Source organism: Scyliorhinus torazame, chromosome 1 (assembly GCF_047496885.1).
Source record: "Scyliorhinus torazame isolate Kashiwa2021f chromosome 1, sScyTor2.1, whole genome shotgun sequence".
Taxonomy (NCBI): domain Eukaryota; kingdom Metazoa; phylum Chordata; class Chondrichthyes; order Carcharhiniformes; family Scyliorhinidae; genus Scyliorhinus; species Scyliorhinus torazame.
This window is the reverse complement of record NC_092707.1, coordinates 137,955,131-137,980,111: the sequence shown is the minus strand read 5'-3', so window position 1 is coordinate 137,980,111 and position 24,981 is coordinate 137,955,131. Positions and strand designations below refer to the sequence as shown.

Here is a 24,981-nt window from a genome sequence, read left to right as displayed (position 1 = left end):
CCCAAGACTGCCCGAGGTGGAGGAAAACCATCCGGGAAGGAGCATACTGGATGAAGCTGAAGCTTCATCGCTGAGAGCAAGCTGAAGCCAAGCAGCAACAGTGAAAGGAATGCGTGGAAACCTGGGCACGCCACCCACCCGCTCCTCCAACCACTATCTGCCCCACCTGTGACAGAGACTGTAGATCACGCATTGGACTCGTCAGTCACCTGAGGACTAATTTTTAGTGGGGAAGCAAGTCATCCTCGACTCCGAGGGGCCGCCTAGAAAGCACGTACAGTTATGGTCACCGTACTGCAGGAAGAATGTGTTCGCACCAGAGAGGATGCAAAGAAGATTTATGAGGGTGTTGGCAGGACTGAGGAATTTTAGTTATGAAGAAAGATTGAATAGACTGGCATTATTTTCTTTGTAATAGTGCAGGCTGAAGGGAAATTTAATTGATGTATATAAAATTGACGGGCTTAGATGGGATGGATAGAATGCACCAAATCATTTGAGGTAAGAGATCCATAATTAGGAAACCAGGTGGGAAAACTCCCATCACTGTCTCAGTGTCTGTGTTTAACTGTTGACATGTGCCTTTGACATTACATCACTGTGCAAGTTGTATCAAGACTGGGGGTCTTCAATGCAGCTATTGAAGGCTCCAAATGGGGAAGTGTTGGAATTACCCGTTCTAAAGGGACCAGAAGGTGCATTCTTACAAGAGTCCACAAATATGACAGCTCACTTGAGAATTGCACATGCATGAAGGAGGAAGGAAGCTCCTTCATATGCATAAATGATAGACTAAACTAAAGCTGGACTCTTGATGCCAAGTCGAACATTTTTCCTTAATTCTGAGAGCCAAATCTGATCCAACTTTCAATAAGTAGCCAGGGTTTGGCATAGATCGTTTTTTCAAATATCTGGTCTAAATGTTTTACATGAGAATTTTCTTTTTCCCCAGCTTGACTATACAGGTAACAGTCCGAACAGTTTGTGTCACCGGTGCACCAAGAACGATACCAAGGACTGCAAGTGCACAATACACTTCATGGTGAACAAGACGTTGCCGGTAAGAACAGTAGAAGATCCAGCCATATAGTTCAATATTTCGTTCAGATTTAAACACAATACCTTATATTTCATTTTATTGTTCTTTTGACGTAGCTCTAAATTTGTAGTATTATCAAAAGTCAATAAAATGGGAACTATCTATGTGAACCAAGTGTATATTATCAAAATAAACCCACCATTGCAACTAGGAATGTTAAAGTACAGATCCTGAGTGTTATGCCCAGCAGCAACTTGGAAATCGTATAATATGACTATTCGGGAACTACAGTGCATCAAAGATCCCAAGAAGAATTTTTTTTTGGAAAATACTTTTATTCGGTTTTTAACATTTTATACATAAAACAAAAAAACACAAAACGAAAAGAATAACAGAAGAATCCTCCCCCACTCTACCAACCAACCCAAATGTAACTCGAAGAATAACACCACCCACACCCAGCAGCTGACAGTAACTGACTCTTTAAAGTGAAGACTAAGTAGACCCCATCTCTTATAGCCCCTCAATCGCCCCCCTCAAAATGAACTTCACCTTCTCAAGTTACAGGAATTCCATTAGATCCCCCCGCCACGCCGAGGCACAGGGCGGAGAAGCTGACCTCGACCCCAACAAGACCCGCCTGCGAAGCGAAGGCTAAAACATCTGCCCCTGCTCCCGTCTGCAGCTCTGGCAGGTCGGACACCCCAATATGGCCCCCGGGGGATTGGGCTCCAAATCAAGTGCAGGATCGCCGGCTTGGTGCTGAAAAAAACCTCCAAAATGTCTCCAACTTCAGGCAGGACCAGAATATATGTACATGATTGGCTGGAGCTCTCCCACATCACTCGCAGGTGTCCCCCACCCCCTCCAACAACCGGCTCATCCTTGGCCTCGTCAGGTGTGCCCTGTGCTCCACCTTTAACTGTAGTAACCCCAGTTTCGCACATGAAGTTGAGGCATCCATCCTCCGCAACACGTCACACCACAACCCCCTCCTCCAGCGGCACCCCCAGCTTCTCCTCCCACTTGGCCTTCACCCCCCTCCCATAAATCGCCACGGTGACGCCCCCTCCTACCCTATCACCGACGGCACCTCTCCAACAACGAGGAGGGTAGTGTCACCGGAAAAGTGGCAAAAACATTCCTTGCAAAATTCCGCACCTGCACACACCTAAAGGCCACCCCCCCCACCCCCCGCTGAATACCAAACATCTCCATCAACTCCACCAAACTCTCAAACTGCCTTCCAAGAATAAGTCCTTCATTTGCACCACCCCTCGCTCCTCCCTTCCCCGAAACTTAGCATACAGCCTCGCCGACTCAAACACATGATTCTCTTGGATCGGCATCAGCCTCAACCCCTCCCCTAAGTTAAAATATTGCCAAAATTGGCTCCATACCTTCAGTGTGGCCACCACCACTGGACTACCTGAATATCTCCCCAGGGCAAATGGAATCAACGCCGTTGCCAGTGCCCACAACCCCGACAAGAGCCTGCCTCCATCCTCACTCACCCGACTCACCCTCTCTGAAGCACCGTCTTCCGAACCCTCACTACTTACCTGCCCAGACAAACGACAAAATCGACTCTTCCATCCCCATAAAAAACGCTTTCATCAAGAAGACTGGTAAACACTGGAATAAAATCAAAAACCATGGCCAAACATTCATCTCTACAGGGGTGGCACGGTGGTGGAGGTTAGCACTGCTGCCTCACGGCGCCACATACCCAGGTTTGATCCCAGCCCTGGGTCACTGTCTGTGTAAAGTTTGCACATTCTTCGCATGTCTGTGTGGGTTCCACCCCCACAACCTAAAATGTGCAGGGTAGGTGGATTGGCCACACTAAATTGCACTTTAATTGGGGGAAAAAAATAAATTGGGTACTTCAAATTTGTAAAAAAACAGATTCATCTTTATTGTCTGCACCTGGCCTGGCAGTGATGGGGGGAGGCTGTCCCACCTCAACACGCCCACCTTGACCCCACCCACCAGACTCCTAAAATTCAATTTACTGAGCGGGCCAAATCCCGAGCCACCTGCACCTTCAGATACCTGAAGTGAGTAGTCGCCACACAAAACAGCAATCCCCCCAAGCCAGATCCAGTCCCTGGTTAGGGACCAAAAAGTATTTGCTGTTCTCCAAATTCAATTTATATACCAAAAAAGCCCCAAATCGCTTAAGCGGCCCCATTATATCCCCCACCATGGGAACCGAGTTGGAAATATACAACAAAAAACCATCAGAATACATGGACATCTATGCTCCACCCCCTCCTTCACTCATATGACCTCCTCAGCGCAATGGCCAAGGGCTCTATCACCAGCGCAAACCGAAGGGGGGACATGGGACACCCCTGCCTCATTCCCCTATGCAGCTGAAAATATCCCGAGTTCACCTCATTTAAGAACATAAGAACTAGGAGCAGGAGTAGGCCATCTGGCCCCTCGAGCCTGTTCCACCATTCAATGAGATCATGGCTGATCTTTTGTGGACTCAGCTCCACTTTCCGGCCCGAACACCATAACCCTTAATCCGTTTATTCTTCAAAAAACTATCTATCTTTATCGAAAAAACATTTATTGAAGGAGCCTCAACTGTTTCACTGGGCAAGGAATTCCACAGATTCACAACCCTTTGGGTGAAGAAGTTCCTCCTAAGCTCAGTCCTAAATCTACTTCCCATTATTTTGAGGCTATGCCCCCTAGTTCTGCTTTCACCTGCCAGTGGAAACAACCTGCCCGCATCTATCCGATCTATTCCCTTCATAATTTTATATGTTTCTATAAGATCCCCCCCCCCGCATCCTTCTAAATTCCAACGAGTACAGTCCCAGTCTACTCAACCTCTCCACGTAATCCAACCCCTTCAGCTCTGGGATTAACCTCGTGAATCTCCTCTGCACACCCTCCAGCGCCAGTACATCCTTTCTCAGGTAAGGAGACCAAAACTGAACACAATACTCCAGGTGTGGCCTCACTAACACCTTATACAATTGCAGCATAACCTCCCTAGTCTTAAACTCCATCTCTCTAGCAATGAAGGACAAAACTCCATTTGCCTTCTTAATCACCTGTTGCACCTGGAAACCAACTTTTTGCGAGTCATGCACTAGCACACCCAGGTCTCTTTGCACAGCAGCATGTTTTAATATTTTATCATTTAAATAATAATCCCTTTAGCTGTTATTCCTACCAAAATGGATAACCTCACATTTGTCAACATTGTATTCCATTTGCCAGACCCTAGCCCATTCACTTAACCTATCCAAATCCCTCTGCAGACTTCCAGTATCTTCTGCACTATTTGCTTTACCACTCATCCTAGTGTCGTCTGCAAACTTGGACACATTGCACTTGGTCCCCAACTCCAAATCATCTATGTAAATTGTGAACAATTGTGGGCCCAACACTGATCCCTGAGGGACACCACTAGCTACTGATTGCCAACCAGAGAAACACTCATTAATCCCCACTCTTTGCTTTTCTATTAATTAACCAATCCTCTATCCATGCTACGACGTTACCCTTAATGCCATGCATCTTTATCTTATGCAGCAACCTTTTGTGTGGCACCTTGTCAAAAGCTTTCTGGAAATCCAGATATACCACATCCATTGGCTCCCCATTATCTATCGCATGGTAATGTCCTCAAACAATTCCACTAAATTAGTTAGGCACGACCTGCCCTTTATGAACCCATGCTGCGTTTGCCCACTGGGACAATTTCCATCCAGATGCCTCGCTATTTCTTCCTTGATGAAAGATTCCAGCATCTTCTCTACTACCGAAGATAAGCTAACTGGCCTATAATTACCCGCTTTCTGCCTACCTCCTTTTTAAACACGTTTGTTAATTTCCAATCCGCCGGGACCACCCCAGAGTCGAGTGAATTTTGGTAAATTGTCACTAGTGCATTTGCAATTTCCCTAGCCATCTCTTTTAGCACTCTGTGATGCATTCCATCAGGGCCAGGAGACGTGTCTAACTTTAGCCCCATTAGCTTGCCCATCACTACCTCCTTAGTGGTAACAATCATCTCAAGCTCCTCACCTATCATAGCCTCATTTCCATCAGTCACTGGCATGTTATTTGTGTCTTCCACTGTGAAGACCGACCCAAAATACCTGTTCCGTTCCTCAGCCATTTCCTCATCTCCCATTATTAAATCTCCCTTCTCATCCTCGAAAGGATCAATATTTACCTTGGCCACTCTTTTTTGTTTTATATATTTGTAGAAACCTTTACTATCTGTTTTTATATTCTGAGCAAGTTTATTCTCATAATCTATCTTACTCTTCTTTATAGCTTTTTTAGTAGCTTTCTGTTGCCCCCTAAAGATTTCCCAGTCCTCTAGTCTCTCACTAATCTTTGCCACTTTGTATGCTTTTTCCTTCAATTTGATACTCTCCCTTATTTCCTTAGATATCCACGGTCGATTTTCCCTCTTTCTACCGTCCTTCCTTTTTGTTGGTATAAACCTTTGCTGAGCACTGTGAAAAATCGCTTGGAAGGTCCTCCACTGTTCCTCAACTGTTTCACCATAAAGTCTTTGCTCCAGTCTATCTTAGCTAGCTCTTCTCTCATCCCATTGTAATCTCCTTTGTTTAAGCACTAAACACTAGTGGGTGAACCATCTGTATTTTAAATTCCACCATATTGTGATCGCTCCTTCTGAGAGGATCCCTAACTATGAGATCATTAATCAATCCTGTCTCATTACACAGGACCAGATCTAGGACCGCTTGTTCCCTCGTAGGTTCCATTACATACTGTTCTAGGAAACTATTGCAGATACATTCTATAAATTCCTCTTCAAGGCTGCCTTGACCGACCTGGTTAAACTAATCGACATGTAGATTAAAATCCCCTATGATAACTGCTGTACCATTTCTACATGCATCTGTTATTTCTTTGTTTATTGCCTGCCCCACCATAATGTAACTATTTGGTGGCCTATAGACTACTCCTATCAATGACTTTTACGCCTTACTATTCATGATTTCCACCCAAATGGATTCAACCTTATCCTCCATAGCACCGATGTCAACCCTTACTATTGCCTGGATGTCATCCTTAAATAACAGAGCTACACCATCTTGTGAGAAACACCGCTCACTTAATAATAATTTACACTTAGCCAAATTCTGAAGAAGTATTTTATTCAATCGATCTTGCAAGAACGGGTGCAGCCTGTCAACATTGGCAGACACACACAGAATTATCACAGCATTCTTTCTTATATACAATCTCTGTGAAACACAGCTCACTCTCTGCCTTGATGGCAGCTTCTTTATCAGTAATTCCTTATTTGGACTTGTTATGTTAGGCCCCCAGTCTGCACCTGCACCCTGTTCTTGTACATCCTGTTCATTCCCGAAGGTCAGTCTCACAGTTACAACTTGGGCCCTGCAGCTTACAAAAAAAAAACTCCACGTGACATCTTATTTCCCATCAAGCCCTACTGTTGACACATCTTATTTGTGAACCAGAGTTATTCATGTGAAAACAACGTAACATAAATTGCTCATTTCTCATAATCTCCCTTACCATCCACTCTGTCCTTCCGTATAGTTTGATACCCTTGGATATTTAACTCCCAGTCGTGACCATCCTTTAACCATGTTTCAGTAATGGCCACTAAATCATAGTCATTCACGATGATTTGAGCCATCAACTCATTTACCTTATTCCGAATACAACGAGCATTCAGGTAAAGTACACTTATTTTGGCTTTTATACCTCTGTTTTGAATCTTAACACCTTGATCAGTAACCCCTCCTAAGTTATTTTTTCTCTTAACTTTTCTCCGAATTTTTCTTGTTGTTGAGCCCATATCTTCGTGTGACAACCTGCCGCGTCGCTTTCCATTTATGTTTTTACTTCTCGTTTTATTCCTTTTAGTATTTGTGCAAACTCTCGCCTTCGGTTCCTTTATACAACAATTTGACCCATGCCACAAACTTAGGCCCAATATTAAAACTGTTCCAACACTGCAAAACAAATAACTCCACTCTACTCAATCAAACACCTTTTCCACATCCAGCGCAACACCATCTCCTGCTCTCTCTCTCTCTCTCTCTCTCTCTCTCTCTCTCTCTCTCTCTCTCTCTCTCTCTCTCTCTCTCTCTCTCTCTCTCTCTCTCTTTCCCCCCCCCCCCCCCCCCCTCCTGATGGGGAGAGCACCACATTTAACAAGCGCTGCACTTTCGAGGACAACTGCCTACCCTTTACAAACCCCGTCTGATCCTCCCCAACCACATGCGGAAGGCACTTCTCCAACCTAAGCAGCAACACTTTGGCATCCACATTCAACAGAGATATTTGCCGATATGACCCACACTCCACCAGGTCCTTATCCTTTTTTAACAACAGGGAAATAGATGCCTACCCCATCGTCTCCGAAGCGCTCCCCTAGCTACCACGTCCTCAACATCTCCCCCAACAGTGGCGTCAGCCTATCCAAACACTCCCAGTGCTTTGTCCACTTGCATCTTCTCTACCGGCATCCAAACCTCCTCAGTCCCCACTGGCTCCTCCAACTCTGCCCTACCTTCCTCTCCCACTGTGGGACACTCGAGCCCACCAAAAGCTCCCTTATCTCCGGTTCATCTCCCGTGGGCTCCGACCTATACAATCTCTTCTAAAACTCCTCAAATGCCCCATTCACCTGCTCCGGTGCAGCTACCAGCCACCTCGCCCCGTCCCAAACCTCAAATATCTCCCAGCGGAGTTCTCCCACAGCAAGGGCCTGGCTTTCTCCCTGAACTCGTATACCACACCTTTTGCCTGTCTCACCTGGTACACCACTTTCCCTATAGACAAAAGGTTCATCTACATCTGCAGTTCCATCATTGGCCAAATGTTCCGGAGTGGGTTTATCCGCATAATTTCCATCCACTTCCAAAATTTTGTTACCGCTCCTCTCTTGCCTCTCTATCCACTTGCGCCTTAAACAGGATGATCTTGTCCCTTACCACCTCTTCAGCACCTCCCATACCACTGACGGTGAGACCTCACCATTCTTATTGAACCCCACATAATCATCAATCACCTTTGCCATCCTCACCCAAAAAGTTGGATCCACAAGCAGCCCCACATCAACCTCCACGCTGGCCTCTGTACACGCCCCTTCTCCAGGACCACATCCACCAAGTGCGGAGCATGATCTGAAATAACAATCACCGAGCATTTCGCTTCCCTCACCCCCGACAGCAAAAACCTCCCCAGTAGAAAGAAATTTGTCCTCGAATATTCAGTGTGCACTGGCATCTCTACTCCTGGATGCAAGGACCGCCACGGAGCAGCTCGTCTCCCCCCCCCATCTCCTTCATAAATGCTGCCAAAACCCTTGAGTCTCCACCCCTCAATGAGCATGGCTTAGAGCATTCCATCTTTGGATGCAGGACTGTGTTTAAATTCCTCCCCTCCCTAAAATTAACTGATGTGTGTCCAGGCTCGGATGCCCGTCAATATTCTCTTCATAAACCCTACGCTACATCATCCCAATTCAGGACATCCACGCCAACCAACACCACCAACCTCTCCTCCAAAGTGCTCGTTACTATAATGCACCTGCTCCCCTGATCCGCCACCACCTTCTCCATCTGAAACCTAACTCTCTTACCCACCAGTACCGCTATCCCCCATGCCCAGCTGTCACATCCCAAGTGAACCACCTGACTTACCCAACCCTTCCAAAGCCGGGACCGGGTGTCTCTCCCCGCGCGCCCCCCCCCCCCCCCCGCCCTTCAATCCACCATTACCATCCTGCTGGGACACCAACTTCTTGAGCTCTCTCAAAAATGCCCCATGGCCCCGCCCCACAAATGAGACCGAGGCCTGCCCCTAGTCATCATCAACCAATTACCTCCTCCCCCCCCCCCCCCCCCCCCTCAGAAACCACTCCCTCTCGAAACCACTTGTCTCTGCATACTCTCCATCCAACCACCATTCACACTTCCCAGGCTCGTTGAAACTGTCCACACAGGCTTGCTCAGCCGCGGCCCCTCCCCCAACCTCGCTCACCGTTCACTAGCCAACTTAAGTTGGCTAGTGAAGTTGCCTCCAACATAGCCCCCTTCCCCCACATAACTAACACAAAACCAACAGAGGAAACCACCTCCAACACCCAGCCTTTCTAAACAACCAAACATGCTAAACACCAAACCAAGGGGAGAAAACCCTGACCCATTATCCCACCACCCCCAGACCATCCCCTCCCAACCACAACATAAGAAATCAAAGCCCAAACTCCATCCAGTCCCAGTCCTTCAGCCCTCACGAACGCCTCTGCCTCCTCCGCTGCATAAAAGAAATGATCCTTGGAGTTCTACATAACTCTCAACTTCACCAAGTAGACCACCCACCCCAAACCGTAAAGTGCTACCGTCCCTCTGTTAAAGACCGTCACCTTCCAGCTCCACCGTGATGTCCTGGTATATACGAATATCACTGCCTTCCCACCTCACCTCTTGATTCCGCTTGGCCCATCTCAAGACCTTTTCCTTTATCTGATAGCTGTGAAAACAGATCATCACCACTCTTGGTGGATCATTCACCTTTGGCTTCAACCAGAGTGACCGATTAGCTCGATTTTCCCCCCACCCCCTTCTGCCACAATGACCTGTTCTCTAGGTCCTCCACTTTGGCTCCCAGATCTTTATTACTTTCCTCCACCTTCCGCAGCTCCTCCACCATCGAGACGAGCTGCCCGCTGTGCCATGACAATGCCTCTTCTACCCCCTCCAACACCATCTCTGACGTGTTCCCAAGAGCCTCCTTTAACGGGGCCCAGCGTATCCTCCACTAGCTGTTTGAGCGTTCCCATCATCTCCTTCCCATGACACTCAAAATTCTTGGCAAACTGCCGCTCGAACTCCACCACCATCACGTCAACCAGCGTGTCCACCGTAATGGGCACAGCCCCACCCGGCGAGCTTGCTCCCGCCATCCTTTCTCCCACAACTTGCACCGAACTCGGGCACACACACGGACTAGCATCACTTTCCTTCGTGCCATATTCTTTCGTTGAGATTTTGATATCCTCTAATTCACACAACTTTACTGAAGGCAGCTCAAATAAAAGATCCCCCCAAAACTGGGTGAAAAGGGCCAAAAAATGAGAACGCGAGTGGAGCCACCCAACATGCGACCTTCACCTAAATGCCACCACCGAAGTCCATCCAAGAAAAATTTCAAGATGGACCCTTGTGTTAAACTTCTAAAAGCCATTTTGGTGAAGAAGGATTCCAGAAGTCGATCTTTATTCAGTTTAGATGTATTCACAAAATGTACACTACTCACCACTCCAGTGTCAGTAAGTGTAGCTTCATATGAGTTCAAATAATGAATGCCCTCCCCTGTTAAATAATGAATGCCCTCCCCCTGTTTATCTCTTTCCTTCATTAATATAACAAACAGCCTAGTCCTGAGTTAGCTGAAAGAAACTGGGTGGACATTAGAGATGATGCTTTTAGATTCTATGCTTTGGGAAAAATTAGGCAAGATTCAATAGCAGGATGGTTTAGATCTTGGGTAAGGATCAGATTTGGCTCACTTTTGATTTTTTTCACTCACTTCTCAACTACCAAATGAAACAGCACAAAGATATTTTAAGTAGATGATGCCATAATGGTAATGTCACTGAACTAGTAATCCATCTAATGCCTTGGGGACATGGGTTCAAATGCCACTCTGGCTTTTAAATTCAGTTAATAAAATCTGAAATCATTATTATCATATTCCTTGTGGCAGCAGTCTGTGCCTGCTGTGCAAGTGTGCATGGGTTCTCCTAGAATCCCAACAGTGCAGAAGGGAGGCCATTCGTTCCATCGAGTCTGCACTGACCCTCCAGACGAGCACTCCACCGAGGCCCACTCCTCTGCCCCCATCCTGCAACCTAACCTACACATCTTTGGACACTAGAGAGCAATTTAACATAGCCAATCCACGTGACCTACACATCATTTGGACTGTGGGAGGAAACCAGAGCACACCTGCACAGACACAAGGAGAACATGCAAGCTCCAAACAGACAGTCACCCAAAGTCAGAACTGAACCCAGGTCCCTGGCTCTGTGAGGCAGCAGTGCCTAACCACTGTACCACCATGCCACACAATATAAAGCTTGTTTCAGTAATGATGACCACAAAACTATCATCCATTATTGAAAAAACCTATCTGGTTCACTAATGTCCTTCAGGGAAGGAAATCTGCCATCCTTGCCTAGTCTGGCCTACATGTGACTCCAGACACCACTGTAATGTGGCTGATTCTTAACCCCCTCTGAAAAGGACGAGCAGGCCACTCACTTCAGGCAACAAATGTTGGACTTGCCAGTGACAACTGGCATGTCATGGAAGAGTAAAGAAAAAATTAATTCTCCAAAAGGAAATTGGATAAATACTTGAAGGATGAAATTAGATATAGGGAGAGAGCCATTGGGAGGGGACCAACTGGATTGCTGTTCGAAGGGGCTGCTGGTGCAAGACTCGTTGGGCTGAGTGGTCCTCCCTTTCTGTTACTCTGTTCTATGATTCTCTGCTGAGTTTCACGAATGAGGAACAATGATCTGGCTGAGATATCTGAGCTGGTTTCAACCTTTGGGACTATAGCCTAGTATAGGATGCTGCCTCAGAAGAGAAAATTAAGATGAAAAGGTTAATTATCTTATTTTTAACATTTGGTAGAACTACCATTCTGCTGTTCACCTCCCTCATGCCACTCAAATTGGGGGATTTTGCATCAAATTCCCCTTTTGCCCTTTTTTTAAAAGAAATTTAGAGTACGCAATTCATTTTTTCTAATTAAGGGGCAATTTAGCGTGACCAATCCATGAACCCAGCACAGCTTTGGGTTGTGGGGACGAAAACGACCCAAACGCAGGGAGAACGTGCAAACTCCACACGGACAGTGACCTGAGCCGGGATCGAACTTGGGACCTTGGTGCCTTGAGGCTTCAATGCTAACCACTGCACCACCATGCTGCCTCCCTTCGCCCTACAATGAAGTGTGGAATTGATATATTAAAAGAAACTGGAACCCACTAGTCACGGCTCCGCTGCCGTTCTCACTGGCGCGATACACCTCCAGTCCGGTGGTGGCGGCGGCACTGAGGATTTTGGGGCAGTGGAGGAGACACAGGCAGGAGGAGGGGGCCTCTGTGTGGACCCTGATACGGAATAACCATAGATTTGCTCCAGGTAGGATGGATGGGGGGTTCCAAGGCTGGTATAGGGCAGGTATTAGGAGGATGGAGGACCTGTTTATAGACGGGACTTTCCCTAGCATGCAGGCGCTGGAGGAGAAGTTTGGCCTGCCCCTGGGGAATACGTTCAGGTACCTCCAGGTTCGGGACTTTCTTAGAAAACAGGTGGGGACTGCTGCCCCCGCGTAGGATCCAGGACAGGGTGGTGTCTGGCATCTGGGTAGGGGAGAGTAGGTGTCGTACATGTATCAGGAGCTGCAGGAGGTGGAGGAAGCCTCAGTGGAGGAGTTGAAGGGCAAGTGGGAGGCGGAGCTGTATGAGGGCCTGTGGGCCGACGCCCTGGGCAGGGTGAACTCCTCCTCATGATGTGCCAGGCTCAGCTTAATTCAGTTTAAGGTGGTGCATTGGGCGCATATAACGGCGGCAAGAATGAGTATGTTTTTTTGGGGTGGAGGACAGGTGCCCGAGATGTGCAGGCAGTCCGGCGAACCCATGCCCATATGTTTTGGGGCATGCCCGGCGCTTAAAGAATTCTAGCAGGGGTTTTGCGAGGGTGATGTCTAGGATTTTGGACACTCGGGTGAAGGCGAGCCCAGCGGGTAGCGATATTTGAGGTGTTAGAGGATCCGGGAGTGCAGGAAGCGAAAGAGGCCGAGGTACTGGCCTTTGACTCCCTGGTAGCTCGGAGGCGGATCTTGTTAATGTGGAGGGACTCGAAACCCCCGAGTGTGGAGACCTGGGTTAGCGATATGGCGGGGTTCCTCAGCCTGGAGCGAATAAAGTTCGCCTTGAGAGGGTCCTTGATGGGGTGGGCAACCTTTCCTTGAATTTCTCAGGGAGCTGTAATTGTCAGCAGCAGCAGCATCCTGTGGGGGGGGGGGAACTGTTGATATAATGTAGGTTTTATAGGAAGACAACACCCACCTTGTTCTATTTAATAATCCTTGTTTATTTTTATTATTATTTGTACTTCTATTTTTGTTATTTAAAAAACATTGGTAGGAAAAGCTTTAATAAAACATTTTTTTTTTAAAAAGAACTGGAACTATCAAATACATCAATATTTCTTTTAATGCTGTTGTTCTGAGTCAACTAGATTTTGCACTTCCAGTCTGGAATCCTGGATTGCAATCCAGCCCAGATCACTGGAGAAAGTCTCCTCTTCTGCTGGTTGCAATGTTGCTGAATGAAGTGAGTTTGGGATGTCTTGACACTTCTCACGCAGGGGAACGAGCCCACAAAATGAGGGTACATAATCTGGAAGTCCTGAATTAGAGGGGCTATGTAAGGAGACTGGTTTAGCACAGTGGGCTAAACAGCTGGCTTGTAATGCAGAACAAGGCAGCAGTGCGGGTTCAATTCCCGTACCAGCCTCCCCCGAACAGCAGCCGGAATGTGGCAACTAGGGGCTTTTAACAGTAACTTCATTGAAGCCTACTTGTGACAATAAGCTTTAATGTGTATAAGAAAAGACCATCTTAAACTCGGTCTGAGAAATTGCGACTTAGGAAATTTGGTGCATGGATTTTTTTTTCCATGGTTTCTATATCAAGGTCTCTGGGAATAATCAATTATACTATGAGGACCTGAAGTCCTGATTTCGAAAAGACAATGTCAGTCGGACAAGAAAGATATTGTTGTTATCATGATGCCGGCGAGGGAGGGGGGAGGCGGAGATAGTGGTGGCGATGGACGCTGAGAAAGCCATCAATAGGGTAGAGTGGGGGTACCTGTGGGAGGTGCTGAAGAGGTTTGGGTTTGGGGAGGGGTTTGTCAGGTGGGTTAGGCTGTTGTATGAGGTCCCGATGGCGAGTGTGGCCACAAATAGGAGGAGGTCCGAGTACTTTCGGTTGCACCGAGGGACAAGACAGGGGTGTCCCCTGTCCCCCCTGCTCTTCACACTGGCGATTGAACCCCTGGCTATGGCACCGAGAGAGTCGAGGAACTGGAGGGGGTTGGTGCGGGGTGGGGAGGAGCATAGGGTGTCGCTTTATGCGGACGACCTGCTGCTGTATGTGGCAGACCCGGGTGGGGAGGAATGGCAGAGGTAATGAGGATCCTTAGGGAATTCGGGGACTTTTCGGGGTACAAGCTCAATATGGGGAAGAGCGAGCTGTTCGTAGTTCAGCTAGGGGACCAGGAGAGGGGGATTGGCGAGCTCCCACTAAAAAGGGCGGAGAGGAGCTTCAGATATTTGGGGGGTCCAGGTGGCCAGGAGCTGGGGGGCCCTGCATAGGCTTAACTTTACAAGGCTGGTGGAGCAAATGGAGGAGGAGTTCAAGAGGTGGGATGCGTTGCCGCTATCCTTGGGCGGTAGGGTGCAGTCAATCAAAATGACGGTGCTCCCAAGGTTTTTGTTCCTGTTCCAGTGCCTCCCCGTGTTTATCAAGAAGGCTTTTTTCAGGCGGGTTAACAGGAGTATAATTGGGTTTGCGTGGGCGCAAGGGACTCCGAGGGTGAGAAGGGTGTTCCTGGAGCGGAGTAGAGATTGGGGGGGGCTAGCGCTGCCCAACCTCTGTGGGTACTACTGGGCTGCCAATGTGACGATAGTGCGCAAGTGGGTGATGGAGGAGGAGGGGGCCTGCATGGAAGAGGCTGATGATGGCGTCCTGTGTGGGTATGAATCTGGGGGTGCTGGCAAAGGCGCCGCTGCCGCTCCCTCCAAGGAGGTATACCACGAGCCCGGTGGTGGTGGCGGGCCTCAAAGTTTGGGGGCAGTGGAGATGGCATAGGGGGGAAGTTGGGGCCTTGGCGTGGACCCCATTACGGGGAACCACCGGTTTGCCCCAGGAAGAACAGGTGGAGGGTTTTCGGGGTGGCACAGGGCAGGGATACGAAGGTTGGGGGACCTGTTTGTGGATGGGAAGTTCGCGAACTTGGGTGAGCTGGAGGAGAAGTACGGGCTCCCCCCGGCGAACACCTTCAGGTTACAGGTAAGGGCGTTTGCCAGACGGCAGGTGGTGGAATTCCCGCAGCTACTGCCACACACCGTACAGGACAGGGTGCTCTCGGGGTGGGGGGGGGGGAAGATCTCGGAAACTTACCAGGTGATGCAGGAGGAGGAGGAGGCCTCGGTGGTGGAGTTGAAAGGTAATTGGGAGGAGGAGTTGGGAGAGGAGATCGAAGAGGGGACGTGGGCAGATGCCCTAGGGAGGGTGAATTCTTCCTCTTTGTGCGCGAGGCTCAGCCTCATACAGTTTAAGGTGCTACACAGGGCACACATGACCGGGACAAGGATGAGCCGGTTCTTTGGGTGCGAGGACAGGTGTGTTAGGTGCTCAGGGAGCCCAGCAAATCACACCCATATGTTCTGGGCATGCCCAGCGCTGGAGGAATTTTGGAAGGGCGTAGCGGGGATGGTGTCGAGGGTGGTAGGATCCAAGGTCAGATCGGGCTGGGGGCTCTCAATATTTGGGGTGGCAGAGGAGCCGGGAGTGCAGGAGGCGAAAGGGGCCGGAATTCTGGCCTTTGCGTCCCTGGTAGCCCGGCGAAGGATTCTCCTTCAGTGGAAAGATGCGAGGCCCCCAAGGGTGGAATCCTGGATCAGCGATATGGCAGGATTCATTAAATTGGAGAGGGTGAAATTCGCCTTGAGAGGGTCGGTACAAGGGTTCTTTAGGCGGCGGCAACCGTTCTTAGACTTTCTGGCAGAACGATAGACATTGGTCAATGGCAACAGCAGCTCGGGGGGGGGGGGGGGGGGGGGGGGTTACTTTATTTTTGTTTATGTTATTTACACTGGAGGGTCTGAGGGAGTGTATACACCTGTTGTGTTAAGTCGGGGTGTTAATGTTAATTTGTTATTTATGTACGGGGGGAGGGGTTTGGGGTGATGCTTTTTTAGATTGTGTTTTGTACTTAACCCTGTTGGGTTCTTTTTTCTTTCTCATTTTGTTATTGATATTTTATGAAAACCTTTAATAAAAATTATTTTTTTTAAAAGAAAGATATTGTTCGATAAATGTTCACATAGATATAATTCCATCACCCTTGTATGGTCACATCCATAACATGGTACAAAGTATGTAATATGTTCAGCCTGAGATGGATATTGGTGATGATCTGGCTGGCCAGATCCAATGGGTGAGATCCTCCAGCCTCCCAGCCATGTGATGCCCTGCTTCCACTACTGTCGATGTGATTTCCCATTGAAGCCACCCCGTGCCGCTGGGAAACCAAGGGGTGCACTACCGGTAGGACCAGAGAATCCTGCTGCCAGGGAATGGCGGGATAATTCCGGCCAATAGCTCCTTCTGAAAGCCAATTATAGATAGAACATCTGCTGAGGGAGTACCTGGACACAATACAAACTGGCATTGGGTGATATTCTACCCTTGATCATGATAATTATCATCAAATTGGGGGATTTATTATGATTCACCATCAATGAGGCTATAGCATCCGTTAAGTCATCCAACAGTTAGAAGAAGGTTCACTATACCCATTCCTGGGATGAAAGGCTTACCTTGTGAAGAAAGGTTGGGCCTACGCCCACTCAACTTTAGAAGAATGCGGGGTGATCTTATTGAAAATTGTAAGCTCCTGGGACTTCCGGGTGCGGCGATGACCAGCTAAGTCGCACGTTTCGGCAGCTCCCGGTGGAACGGACTTTTGGGCTCTTAATAAGAGCCCCAACGGCAATTTTAACGGCTAAAAGCACTGTGCGGTAAACCAGAAGGGAATCCCCCCTGGATACGGATGGAAAAAGGAGAGGAAAGTGGCCGAATTGCGGTGGATCCTTTAGAGCAGCGGCAAGGAAGGCAAGCAAAAACCAAGATGGCGTCGGAAGGTGGCAGTTTAATATGGGGCCCTGAACAACACGGGTTTTTGAAACGCTGCGTGGAAGAGCTTAAAAAGGAGATGAAGAAGGAGCTGTTGGCCCCGATATTACAGGCGATTGAAGGGCTAAAAGATGAGCAAAAGACCCAGGAGCGGGAGCTTCGGGTCGTGAAGGCAAAGGCTGCCGAGAACGAGGACGATATACAGGGCCTGGTGGTGAAGACTGAGATGCACGAGGCATACCATAAACGATGTGTGGAAAGGCTGGAGGTGCTGGAGAATAATGCGAGGAGGAAGAATTTAAGGATTCTTGGTCTTCCTGAAGGTGCAGAAGGGGCGGACGTCGGGGCATATGTGACCACGATGCTGCCATCGTTAATGGGAGCGGAGGCCCCGACGGGTCTGTTGGAGGTGGAGGGAGCATACCGAGTGATGGCGCGAGGACCGAGAGTAGGAGAAATTCCCAGAGCCATAGTGGTGAGATTCCTCCGTTTTAAGGACAGAGAGATGGTCCTCAGATGGGCAAAGAAAACTCGGAGCAGTAGGTGGGAGAACGCGGTGATCCGCGTATATCAAGACTGGAGTGCGGAGGTGGCGAGAAGGAGGGCGAGCTTTAATCGGGCCAAGGCGGTGCTTCATAAAAAGAAGATTAAATTTGGAATGCTGCAGCCGGCAAGACTGTGGGTCACATATCAAGGGAAGCACCACTACTTTGAAACGGCGGATGAGGCGTGGACATTTATTGTTGAAGAGAAATTGGAATAAGCGGGTTATTAAAAAAGAACGTTTGAGACAAAGTGGTGGGGCGAATATGGGGGGCGAAGAGGGGGGGGAAAAAGGGGGGAGAGATGATTTTTATGTTGTTAATCCTGCGACCCGGTAACTTTTCTCTCTTCCACAGGTTGTGGGGGAGGGAGGAAGGGAGGTGGAGGAGCTGGGGGCGTTGGGCATTGGGGGCGGGGCCAAGGGGGAAGCGCGGGCTCGGTTCCCGTGCTATGATAATTATGGCGGGAATAGGGAAGCAGGAAGGAGGGGGCGTCGCACGGTGCAAGCCGAGGTCACGGGGGGGAAGCCGAGGTCGGCCAGAGTTTGCTGACTTCTGGGAGCAACATGGGGGGTGTAACTACGCTAGTGGGGGATCTAGCGGGGGGGGTGGGAGGGGGGATTTACTGGGTTGCTGCTGCTGGGGAGAAGGGGGAGCTGGTATGGGGTGGAGTGGGTGGGGCGGGAGGGCACCGCCTGGGGGGGACACAGCTGTGTGGGAACCGGGTGAGGAGCTGGATAAAAGGGGATGGCTAATCGACAACGGGGGGGGGGGTAAAGAGCCCCCCAACCCGGCTGAATACATGGAATGTGAGCGGGCTGAACGGGCCGATAAAGAGGGCACGGGTACTCGCACACCTTAAGAAACTTAAGGCAGACGTGGTTATGTTACAGGAGACGCATTTGAAACTGATAGACCAGGTTAGACTACGCAAAGGATGGGTGGGGCAGGTGTTTCATTCGGGGCTAGATGCGAAAAACAGGGGGGTGGCTATACTAGTGGGGAAGCGGGTAATGTTTGAGGCAAAGACCATAGTGGCAGATAGTGGGGGCAGATACGTGATGGTGAGTGGCAAATTACAGGGGGAGGCGGTGGTCTTAGTGAACGTATATGCCCCGAACTGGGATGATGCCAACTTTGAGGCGCATGTTATGAGGACGTATCCCGGACCTAGAGGTGGGGAAGTTGGTAATGGGTGGAGATTTTAACACGATTCTGGAACCAGGGCTGGACAGATCGAGGTCCAGGACTGGAAGGAGGCCGGCAGCAGCCAAGGTGCTTAAAGACTTTATGGAGCAGATGGGAGGAGTAGACCCATGGAGATTTAGCAGACCTAGGAGTAAGGAGTTTTCGTTTTTCTCCTATGTCCACAAAGTTTATTCGCAAATAGACTTTTTTGTTTTGGGAAGGGCGTTGATCCCGAAGGTGAGGGGGATGGAGTATACGGCTATAGCTATTGCGGATCACGCTCCACACTGGGTGGACTTGGAGATAGGGGAGGAAAAAGAACGGCGTCCACCCTGGAGAATGGACATGGGACTAATGGCGGATGAGGGGGTGTGTCTAAGGGTGAGGGGGTGCATTGAAAAGTACTTGGAACTCAATGATAATGGGGAGGTCCAGGTGGGAGTGGTCTGGGAGGCGCTGAAGGCAGTGGTTCGAGGGGAGCTGATATCAATCAGGGCATATAAAGGAAAGCAGGAGAGTAGGGAACGGGAGCGGTTGCTGCAAGAACTTCTGAGGGTGGACAGGCAATATGCGGAGGCACCGGAGGAGGGACTGTACAGGGAAAGGCAAAGGCTACATGTAGAATTTGATTTTGCTGACAACGGGTACTGCAGAGGCACAGTGGAGGAAGGCACAGGGTGTACAGTACGAATATGGGGAGAAGGCGAGCAGGTTGCTGGCCCACCAATTGAGGAAAAGGGGAGCAGCGAGGGAAATAGGGGGAGTGAGGGATGAGGAGGGAGAGATGGAGCGGGGAGCGGAGAGAGTGAATGGAGTGTTCAAGGCATTCTATGAAAGATTATGTGAAGCTCAGCCCCCGGATGGGAAGGAGAGAATGATGTGTTTTCTGGACCAGCTGGAATTTCCCAAGGTGGAGGAGCAGGAGAGGGTGGGACTGGGAGCACAGATTGAAATGGAGGAAGTAGTGAAAGGAATTAGGAGCATGCAGGCGGGGAAGGCCCCGGGACCGGATGGATTCCCAGTTGAATTTTACAGGAAATATGTGGACTTGCTCGCCCCGCTACTGATGAGAACCTTTAATGAGGCGAGGGAAAGGGGACAGCTGCCCCCGACTATGTCCGAGGCAACGATATCTCTCCTCCTAAAGAAGGAAAAAGACCCGCTGCAATGCGGGTCCTATAGGCCTATTTCCCTCCTGAACGTAGACACTAAGATTCTGGCCAAGGTAATGGCAATGAGGATAGAGGATTGTGTCCCGGGGGTGGTCCATGAGGACCAAACTGGGTTTGTGAAGGGGAGACAGCTGAATACGAATATACGGAGGCTGCTAGGGGTAATGATGATGCCTCCACCAGAGGGGGAAGCGGAGATAGTGGTGGCGATGGATGCCGAGAAAGCATTTGATAGAGTGGAGTGGGATTATTTGTGGGAGGTGTTGAGGAGATTTGGCTTTGGAGATGAGTATATTAGATGGGTACAGCTGCTGTATAGGGCCCCGATGGCGAGCGTGGTCACGAATGGACGGGGGTCTGCGTATTTTCGGCTCCATAGAGGGACGAGGCAGGGATGTCCTCTGTCCCCGTTATTGTTTGCACTGGCGATTGAGCCCCTGGCAATAGCATTGAGGGGTTCCAGGAAGTGGAGGGGAGTACTCAGGGGAGGAGAAGAACACTGGGTATCTCTGTATGCGGACGATTTGTTGGTGTATGTGGCGGACCCGGCGGAGGGGATGCCAGAGATAATGCGGATACTTGGGGAGTTTGGAGAATTTTCAGGATATAAACTGAACATGGGGAAAAGTGAGTTGTTTGTGGTGCATCCAGGGGAGCAGAGCAGAGAAATAGAGGACTTACCGCTGAGGAAGGTAACAAGGGACTTTCGCTACTTGGGGATCCAGATAGCCAAGAATTGGGGTACATTGCATAGGTTAAATTTAACGCGGTTGGTGGAACAGATGGAGGGGGACTTCAAGAGATGGGACATGGTATCCCTGTCACTGGCAGGGAGGGTGCAGGCGGTTAAAATGGTGGTCCTCCCGAGATTCCTCTTTGTGTTTCAGTGCCTCCCGGTGGTGATCACGAAGGCTTTTTTCAAAAGGATTGAGAAGAGTATCATGAGTTTTGTGTGGGCCGGGAAGACCCCGAGAGAGGGATTTTTGCAGCGTAGTAGGGATAGGGTTGCTGCTGGGGGGGGGGGGGGGGGGGGGGGGGGACGACACACTCTCAGGGATGTTAGTGTATAAGTATAATATGTATAGGTTGTTGTTATAGGTAATTGTATACTGGACTGCTGAATTGTATTTTTGGAGAGTATTTATTTGGGACAAGGCAGTTGCCATTTAGTTTGTTTTTTAATTTTCATGTTGTTTCTATATTATTTATTTCTTGTTTAAAAAAACTGGCCATTGTTATTTATATTGTTATATTACTGTGTAAAAGATACACAATGTACTGTTATGGTTGGCCAAAAATTTTGAATAAAATATATTTAAAAAAAAAAAGAAAATTGTAAGCTCCTGAAGGGACTTGGCAAGGTAGATATCGGTATGATGTTTCCACTTGTGGAGACTAGAACGAGGGGACACAGTTTAAGAACAAGACGTCTCCCTTTTAAGATGGGAATGAGAAGAATCTTTTTCTGAGGGCCTGTCAAATTCTCTTCCCCAGATAGCAGTGGAGGCTGGGTCATTGAATTTTATCAAGGCTGAGTTAGATAGATTTTTGACAATTGAGTGTTACGTGGGACAGACAGAAAAGTGGGGCTCCAATCACAATTAAATAGCCACGATCGGATCAAATGTAGAACTGGCTCAAAAGGGCCGTATGGCCTAATCTTGCTCCTGAGTCATGTGTTCCAACTGAGGAAGGTTTGTGTAAGAGTTGTCACTGAATCTAACAAATGGAGAACATTGTGTTTCTGTTTAGGGCCCTGTTTTTATGTACTATGAATTATCGAACTTCTATCAGAATCATAGGAAATATGGAGTCTCCCGAGATGATGATCAGCTGAATGGAGATTTGGACTATTTAAAGGTAAAAGTTAAAATCCAACCTGATAAATGGTTGTCGTGATTCTAAGTGCTTTCAATATTCTATACTTGTCTTGCATCCTACTCGTCAAAGGTGTGCACAGCCTTGTGAACTCAAAGCCAGACCCATCCAAGTGTTGCTACAACATAATTTTTAAAAAATGTAAATACTGGAAATGCAGGACAGATCAGTCAGCATCGATAAAGATAAAAGACCAATTGTAATGGATTGGATTTGGGGGTTGGGGGGGGGGGTCAGCGGTTTCCAGGATGAGGGGGCGTGGCTGGTGTGGGTGCCTGTGTTGTTTAAAAGCTTATAGAGGGCTGTCTTAATCTGATGTCTGTGACATGGGGGTATGGGTAGCTGCAGTCCACATGGGGCGTGGTGTAGAGTGTGATAAGAGTCTAGGAGGCAGGCTTAATGGACTGGGCGGATGAGACCCTGAAAAAGAAGGCAGCACTGTGCCCAGCTGGGTGGGGGCTGCTGCGTGTGGCAAAAACTCTGGAGTAGCTGTCCAGGAGTCTTAAATGTAGAGGCATGGCAGCAATGAGATTCGGAATGATGCAATCTGAGAAGGAAAGCTGTCCATTAGCTTTGTCTATCCCTGAAGCAGAAAACAATTGTGACCTCAAACATTCCTGAGATTCATGCTCATCAAACAAATTGGCGATCAATGTCAGCTGCCCACAGTCTCAAAGTCCAGGGCATCTGGTCTGGAGAGGGAGGAGGACGTCCTCGTGAACCTGCTCCTGGGCCTAGCGGAACTTGCCAATAACAGGTTCAGGCAGTGGGCAACCAAGGGGGTCAACCAACCTGACGGTTGGCCCCTCTTCTGCGGCTTCATTCACGGCCAGGTGTCCCTGGAGAGGGAACATGCGGTGTCCACAGGCACAATTGAGGCCTTGCGTGTCCGGTGGGCACTGTAGGTCCTGTGGTGCTTTATTGACCCTTTCAAATCACCTTTTGGTTTAAGGTTTTTTTAAAGTTTAATTTGTTCTTTGCTTTTGTTTCGGGCAGTGCCCCTCTAAGTAGCAGCACCTATTGATTTGTTCCTCAGTTTGTTGGTTTAGTTCAATTCGTTAGAACGTAAAATAGTTCAAAGTCAAAGAATGGGAAGAATATTGAGGGTTCAAGATTAAAAGCTTGGATATTCAGGACCGAGAGGCACTGGGCTTGCTTATGTGCTAGTTTGGATCCATTATCCCCCAACGTGGACATCATTGTCCAGTTGGCCCTGCCCATTAGGGAATGCGAGCATAAGTACCTCCTGTCAGAACCACCAGTGATGTAGAGAATAAGAGAAGGGAGAACCAGATGGGAGGCAAAAGGTGACTCTGACTGGGTGAGGGCATATGCCCAAGTCAGTCATGCAATGGGGATGGGAAGGCACCTGAACTGTGAGTGATGGTAGCCGTCGGGTACGGTGTGTGTGTGTGCGTGCGCCTGCACGGTGGCACCAGGGATGACCCCACAGGCCCAGGACCACGAAGGCACAGAGGGTGTGTCGGACCCAAGTACCCTTCATGAACTATCAGACAACATGTGGCGTAGGAGACTCCACCGCATCAAAGAGACTGTTTGGTACCTGTGGCGCAAGCTTGCTGACTTGGTGCCACATGGTGGTGGCGGACACCCGCTCCCTGTGGCTGTGAAGGTCATGGGCAGCCCTCAATTTTTATGCAACGGGGTTGTTCCAGTGCTCCACAGGTCACCTGTGTGGCTTCTCGCAGGCACCCGTCCATCAGTTCATTGTGAGATCACAGATGCACTCTATGCAAGGCTGTGGATTTTATTCATTTCAACCTGGAGAAGGCCCAGCAAGACGAGAGGTCTACAGGAATTGGCACCATAGCTGGTCTGCCACAGGTGCAGGTGGCAATCATAGAATTTACAGTGCAGAAGGAGGCCATTTGGCCCATCGAGTCTGCACCGGCTCATGGAAAGAGCATCCTACATAAGCCCACGCTGCCACCCTATCCCCGTAACCCAAAAGCCCCACCTAACCTTTTTGGACACTAAGGGCAATTTATCATGACCAGTCCACCTAACCTGCACATCTTTGGACTGTGGGAGGAAACCGGAGCACTCGGAGGAAACCCACGCACACATGGGGGGAAATCAAATCTGAGACCCTGGAGCTATGAAGCAACTGTGCTAACCACTGAGCTACCATGCTGCCCATGTCAACTGTGCCCATGTCGCTCTATGCGCCCTGTGGCATCCAGAAGCTCCCTTCATAAACAGGAAGGTGTTCCACTCCCTCAGTGTGTGTGACCACCAGATGCAATTCATGCAAGTTTTCCAAGGAGTCTGCATGATTGTTACATCCTCAGGCAATCGCAAATCCCTGACATTTTCGAGGATTACCCCAAGCTGCAGGGATTGCTTGTAGGGATGAGGGATATTCAATGAGGTCTTGCTGATGACGCAGTGCAGAGGACAGAGACCGTAGCAGAAGCCCTGTACAAAAAGGCTCACGATGTCACCTGATTTTTGATAGAACGGTGCATCAACCTTCTGAAGATGTGTGCCCACTGCCTCGACCCCTCCAGTAGAGTGCTCAGAAGGTCTCCCACATCATGCTGGTCTACTGTGCCCTACATAACCTTGCTCTGCAGCAGGGCAATGACCTTCATGAGGAAGATTTGGAGGAGTGGCACATGTCCTCTGATGAGGAGGGTGATGACTGCTTGCAGTGAGGAATAGTCTGTGATGCTCCTCAGCTGCTGCTTATTTCTGACTCCTGTCTGTCTGCTGCCAGCACGCTGACTCCCCAGCTCATGTCTGAGTGAGGTTCTGTCCTACATTGCTAGAGTTCACTGAACCACGCCTGAGTCCTATGAAGCACTTGCAATGAGTGGGCCTAACTGTCTGCCTGACATTGAGGGTCAGTGTGAAGAACCGTGTCCAGATGAAGAGAAGTGCTATGCCACTGGGAGGAAGGTTAAAGAATGTGAGGCATTACGGCGGTGAAGAACAATGATATTTCATTCAGTGACGGGCAGGTGTTACAAGTGATAATGACCCCCAACTACTTATGCCTGACTTTACCCATGGCTGTGCCCCTACAATTCCTTATGCATGTAATAAACCCTCCTCCTCCATCTGGGTGTGTTCGCAGGATGGACATCCGAAGTGCAGGTGGCCTGCTGCCTCTCCCTGTTGTCTGGCAGATGTCCTCTGAGACCCCGGC

The 24,981-nt window shown here is 49.0% G+C and overlaps 1 protein-coding gene across 1 annotated transcript in view; it reads left to right on the top strand.

Annotated features, from left to right (window-relative positions):
• The window catches only part of tmem30b (transmembrane protein 30B), a 61,841-nt gene that overhangs the window by 25,839 nt on the left and 11,021 nt on the right, over positions 1 to 24,981 (top strand). Inside the window, exons 2-3 of the mRNA XM_072500907.1 lie at positions 953 to 1,060; positions 21,684 to 21,791. Coding sequence (XP_072357008.1) covers positions 953 to 1,060; positions 21,684 to 21,791 — 216 coding nt within the window. The remainder of the gene's footprint in view (positions 1 to 952; positions 1,061 to 21,683; positions 21,792 to 24,981) is intronic.